The 6,327-nt window shown below is 38.3% G+C and overlaps 1 protein-coding gene across 1 annotated transcript; it reads right to left on the reverse strand.

The window, feature by feature from the left end:
* Positions 1 to 2,646: 2,646 nt before the first annotated feature.
* LOC18039618 (ABC transporter G family member 20) lies at positions 2,647 to 4,872 on the reverse strand. The gene has a single exon (XM_006428912.2). It carries the CDS (start codon positions 4,870 to 4,872, stop codon positions 2,647 to 2,649), a length of 2,226 nt encoding a protein of 741 aa, XP_006428975.1.
* Positions 4,873 to 6,327: the final 1,455 nt, after the last annotated feature.

The raw sequence follows: 6,327 nt of genomic DNA on the forward strand, positions 1-6,327 counted from the left end.
AGGGTTGAGTGGTCATTCTTGGAGCATACCATGGAGAGATTAGGTTTCTCAAATAAATGGATAAACCTGATCATAAACTGCATCACCACTCCCACATTTTCTATCATCATAAATGGAGTTGCAAAGGAATTGATTATCAACCTCAAAGGGGTCTAAGGCAAGGGTGTCCCATGTCCCCCTATTTGTTCTTGTTGTGCACAGAGGTATTTCAAGCTTAATGTGGCAGGCAGAGAGAAAACATCTTATTCATCGGCTAAGATTTGGTATAAACATCATAATTTCTCATCTTTTGTTCGCGGATGACAACCTGATTTTTGCAAGGGCCTCGGTGGAGGATTGTAAGCAGCTAAAGAAGGTTTTTGATTGTTATGCACTGGCATCTGGGCAAGTGTTCAATTATGAGAAATCATCCATGTCTTTTAGCGGCAAAATTCAAGCAGAGCGGATAGCAGCAATAAAAGATATTTTTCAGCTCAATGTAGTCTCAAGGCATGGAAACTACTTGGGATTACCTTCCATGGTGGGCAAAAAGAGAACCAGTTTCTTTAATGATGAGAAACTCAAAGTCCTAAGTAAAATTTCGAATCGCCAGCACAAGCTATTGTCCAGTGGAGGGAAGGAAATTCCCATTAAGACGGTAGCTCAAGCAGTCCCTGCATAGGCCATGAGCGTATTTAGGATTCTCCTAGGATTATGCCATGACATTTAGAGAGCCATTGCAAGATTCTAGAGGGGATCCAGGGAAGACAAGAAGGGAATTCACAGGGAGAAATGAGAGAAAATGAGCTATGCCAAGATTAGAGAGGGGATGGGATTCAGAGATATCTCAAGCTTTAATCAAGCTTTAGTTGCGAAGCAAGAATTGAGGCTGCTGCAAAATCCAGATTCCTTAGTATCAAAGGTGCTGAAAGCTAGATATTTCAAGAGAACAGATTTTCTAATGGCTAAAGCATGCTCAAATCCATCTTTCATTTGGAGGAACTTTTTGTTGGGAAGACAAGTGTTGCAAAAGGGTATAAGGTGGAGGATAAGAAATGGAGAGAAAATTCAGATACAAGCCAGGAACTGGATACCTACCTAGACTAACAACTTTTAGGCCAATCCGTATGCCTTCCCTGCATCTAGAAGCAAAAGTCTCAGAACTTATTCTGCCCAACCAGCTGTGGAATGAAAGCTTGATTGAGCAAAACTTTACAAGGGTGGATGCCGAAATTATAAAGAGAATTTTGTTACCAAGAACCCCACAAGAAGATGAGGTAATTTGGCATTATGATAGAAAGGCTTGTACTCTGTGAAGAGTGACTATCAATTGGCACTCAAAATCAAGTTCCCTGAGCCTCCAGCTAGATCCACATGTATTTCTCACTGCTGGCAATGTATATGGAGACTAAACTTGCCAAGCAAAATAAAAAATTTTTGCGTGGAAAGCTGCTAGAAATCTGCTACCAACAGCAGACAATCTATGGAAAAGAAAAATACTGAAGGAGCTATTGTGCCAAATTTGCAAAGGTGGGAGAGAAGATATTTTCCATGCCTTGATGGAATGTAGATTGGCGAGGAAAATATGGAAATGCACTAATCTAGAGGCTGGAGTGAAAAGAGTAATGAGAGAAGACATGTTGAGTGTCTTGCAGAGAATAAAGAGTTTTTAGGACAATATTGAGATTGATTTTATAGTAGCCATTTGGTGGACTGTGTGGCATGCCAGGAACAAATTCATCTTCGAATTAAGGAAGCTGGACCCAGAGTTTTCAGTGGCAAAGGCTAAGGCAATTATGGATGTGTATCAGACATTGAAACTTCAAAATCTAGAAGAACACAGAAGCACAGAGGATCCAGAAATGCAGAGAGGAAGCCACCCCCGAGAAACAAGTTGAAAGTCAATGTCGATGCGGCAATTAATGAAGAAAGGAAAGTTGCAGGTTTAGGAACGGTTATAAGAAACTCTCAAGGCCAAGTGGTAGCTGCAGCAGTGAAAAGAATAAAATTTGAAGGAGATGTATCGATAGCAGAGGCTAAAGTTGTCAAACGGGGAATGGATGTGGCAAGGGCCGTAAGCTGCACATATGTGATCATTGAAACAGACTGCAGAATGGTAGCTGAGTTAGCCAACAACAAGGTTAAAAACATATCAGAGATTTGGTGGATTATAGCAGAAATTCTCAACAGCAAGGGTGATTTTCAATCGATAACTTTCCAGCATGCGTTAAGGCATTGTAATATGAGTACTCACTCTCTAACAAAAAGAGCTTTACAAAGCTCAGAATTTGTCATTTGGAGGGAGAATTTCCCTACGGATGTTTTGTGTATGCTTGCTAATCCCCCTGCTTAATGAAAGGTCTACTTTCTTTGAAAAAAAAAAACCTAATGATTTCTCACCCATCTTGTGAGGGTAAAGGAAAAGGAGTTGTCGATAATTAATTCCTTAGCAAATCTTTAAAAAAGTAGTGCAATTTTTCGAATGGATTATGAGGAAATTAAATTAAATAATAGAAGAAGATAGAACAAAAATCACGGTATCTTTTTACTTAAAAAAACTTACAGAGAAGCCAATCACCAACAGTCACATACACACCATTGGATAAAAAATAGAAAATTTAAAACTGTAATTAAAAAACAGTATGAACATTATAACAATTAATCAAATCATCTTCTCTTGTTTTTGCTTCCAACCAACAATGTGAAATAAAACAGAATCCTAAAGAAGAATCCCCAAGCAACAAGAATCCACAAGCAATTCCATTTGCTAATGTCTGTGATTCCCTGTTGCTTCAAAATATCAGAGGCTGTAGTCACACAAGTGGAGCTTGTAATGTTGATCCCCAAAGCATTGCTCATGCTTTTCAACAACTTCAATTTCATAGACATGGGTAGTGACCCCAACGGCGTGTTATCAAACATTTGAACTCCGCGGACAAAGCATTTGTTCGGATCATCAAATTCATTTTGCAGGACTCCTTCAAATGGGTATTTCACTAGAGAAATGTAATGAAACCAAATCCAATATGCAGGGATTCTGTCCCGGGAAATGAAGAAGCCACTGAAGAGGAGGAAGTAGGCTAATATGGCGACAACGACAGTGAACCCGAGCATAACATGAGAGACTATACCGGAAAGGAATGTAACGAATGAGCTTCCAGCCCAGAACGAGGCCAAGATTATGAAGAAGAAGAAGATGAATCCTGAGAAGCCGCCTGCGAGGCCAACGGCAAAGAAAGTTACGGCAGCAAAGGTCAAAGACAGGACTACCAGAGCTGGAATGGAGATGATGGAATGAGCAAGAACGTATGATGAGCGGCGATATGCATTGTAAGCAGTTTCTCGCATGAAAATATAACGTTCTTGAAGGAAAACTGGGATTGCTTCAGCACAAGTGTAGAATGTTGTGACCATGGCGAAAGCAAGAAAGGCTATGCGTTCTTGGACACCTTTGGGTGAATTGTCAAGTTTCCAATAGATAGTAGCCAGGATTATCCCGGTAACAAGGACGGCGCCAAATCGAATTCCGAATAGCTCAGGCATTCTTCTTGAGTTTGTCATGGATCTCTTCGCAATAACTATCATTTCAAACCACATTGGATTGGCAAACGTTGGAACTGAAGATGTCAAGTCTGGGCCGGGGTCAGTTGTGGCGCCGGAGACTAGCTTACCTCTTGAAACGCTTTGCCTTATCGCATCCGTAAGCGAAATACTTGATTTGGATTCGTGATTATTATTCTTCGGACTCTTTGTTCTCTGCCATGACTTGTTGAACTCGACCAAGTTTTTAGTTCCTTCAGGAGTTTCTTCAAGTTCACGTATCAAATCAAGAGCGAATTCTGTTCGGTTCTCGTTCTCAGGAATCGGATGACCAAATTGGGAAAAGAAGTCCGGAAGATTTGCTGGCGACCCGCCGAAGACTGTATTTCCATGTGAAAGTAATATCAAACGGTCAAGTAAGTTCAAAATTCTGTAACTTGGTTGGTGAACAGACATGATAACAATGCTTCCACTTTGTGCAATTCGCTGCAGGACTTTAACAACCATAAAAGCACTTGTTGAATCAAGACCAGAAGTTGGTTCATCAAGAAACAACAGAATTGGGTCGTGAATTATGTCAATTCCAATAGAAACTCTCCTGCGTTCACCTCCAGAGACTCCTCTGTGTCCCTCATCACCAATCACAGTCTTAGCAGCGTTTCGAAGGCCCAGCTGATCGATCAAGGCTTGAACTCTGGCCTTCTTCTTTCGCTTTGAAAGCGAACGAGGAAGCCTAAACTCCGCAGAAAACATGAGTGTTTCTTCTACTGTTAGCATTGGGAACAAAAGATCATCTTGCATTACATAAGCAGAAATCACCTTCAAAAGACTCGACTCCAAAACTTCACCATTCAAAGTCACACTCCCTTTCAAGCTCTCCTTTGAAATCCTGTTCGCTAAAGCATCGATCAATGTTGATTTCCCCGACCCACTGGCCCCAAGAACGGCCATGATTTCACCTTCTCTGGCTTCGCCGGATATGTCATTCAACAAAACCTTATCCGGAGAATCAGACAAGCCCTTTCCGCAAAAGGGAAGCTCAAACTTTTGACTTGCTTTGACACTGTATGTTAAGTTTTTAAATGAAAGAACAAAAGGGTACGAAGTTGGGACAGAGCTACAAGCATGGCTTAGCTCAATGACATGATGATGATGATCAATTGCAGTGTTGTCACCGGAAGTATCTGCACCTTCCACACGCTTTAAAAGCTCAGCAAGCGAGGGAGAAACTGAGGGTCTACCTCTTTTTGGATACTTTTTGTGCTCTGCTGGCTCGTTTTGGTTAGGAAATGAGAGGCTGTCGCCGGCGGTAGGCTTCACCAGCGGCATGCCTGAGCCTCCAAAATGAGACATTTGAGTCTATTTCTGTTGGCGGTCTCCAGTTCCAAAACTCAGACTGCAAGTAATTTATAGAAGTAAGAAGAGATGGTTAGTATGTTTTGGTGATTCAAGTATCTACCTTTTGCTTACTGTATACTTCTATGTCGGTATTAGTGGGTGAGATTATGAGAATTGTCAAGGAATTTAAATAATTGGAACATATATATTATATAGTTTGTATTATAAGTGATGTGCTATTTATTGGTGAGTTGCCTAAGATTATTACATTAATGATTAAAAAAATAAAATTAACTAATATGTAACACATGTCTAAATAATTATTATTAACACATTATTTAATATGCAAACTATATATCCTGACCATATAGATATAGACTCTAAATTTTAAAATGCAAATACTAAATTCTATAAAGGGTTGATTGATTATGTAACGTTTTCTAGAAAGAGTTGAACAAATTCTTCCTTTTTTCTTTGTACAATTCTTTATTTAAAGGATTGTTGATCCGTATACATTAACCAAGTATGCCTATGGATAATGTTGAATAGGACCCGCAAGTTTAATTTTATTCAACGAAAGGGATCATTATCAAAAGATGATAATTATGTCCATTTTTGTATTATGGTTTTCATGTTACTAAAAATAGTGTAACGGGGCAGGAACCCAGTGTGGATTTATTTGCTTAAATGGTGATTATTCTTTGATCCTTCACCAAGAAAGGCAAGTTACAAGAAGGGACCATTCCTTTATTAGATACCTAGAAAATAGAACCACGCTTCACGCGATTTTAAAAAAAAATTTAGTATTATCATTTTTTTTTACTTTACACTTGATGAAACTGATAACAAATATAAATTGATTTTTTTTTAAGATGAGGCAGCCTTATAAAAAATAAAAAAAACTATTAGCCAGCAATACAAATAAAGAAGCAATGCAAGATAAAAAATAAAATGAGATAATATATTATAGAGTGATTTTATTCATTCCAATTGTGTGTGTACAAAACAAAAAGATGAGCTCTCCTTTTATGGTTACATAATCACTCCATGAAATTAATGAAAAATTATGGATCATAATTCCTTGTGAGATAGTGAGAGTCATAGGGAAGCTAAAGGTTGCTAATGGGAGATAGTGGGGAGACTAAGAGATATATGTTATAAACATCTCCATTGATTTTAATAAATTCATAACACTCCCCTTAGATGTTCATTACAAAAAATATGCCTCATTAAAATCTTTACATAATTGTTATTGTGTAATAACAATCAAATTAATTATGAGAAGATGAAAAGCCAAAATTAAAAGAAAATTTTTATATTTATTAGATAATAGAGAATATACAAAGATGAGAAATGATGATGTCACATTACCTCATCAAGTCCCAACTTTATATATTTATATTATTAGCTAATTTTCTGCTTGAAAAGACTGGTAAGTTGTCAAACGAATCCTCATTTGCACAACGTTTC

The sequence above is a fragment of the Citrus clementina genome, unplaced genomic scaffold, assembly GCF_000493195.1.
Source record: "Citrus clementina cultivar Clemenules unplaced genomic scaffold, Citrus_clementina_v1.0 scaffold_6, whole genome shotgun sequence".
NCBI classification, from domain to species: Eukaryota; Viridiplantae; Streptophyta; class Magnoliopsida; order Sapindales; family Rutaceae; genus Citrus; species Citrus x clementina.

Excerpts from the sequence above, each read along its gene's own strand:
- LOC18039618 (XM_006428912.2), bottom strand. The coding sequence starts at position 4,872 with ATGTCTCATTTTGGAGGCTCAGGCATGCCGCTGGTGAAGCCTACCGCC.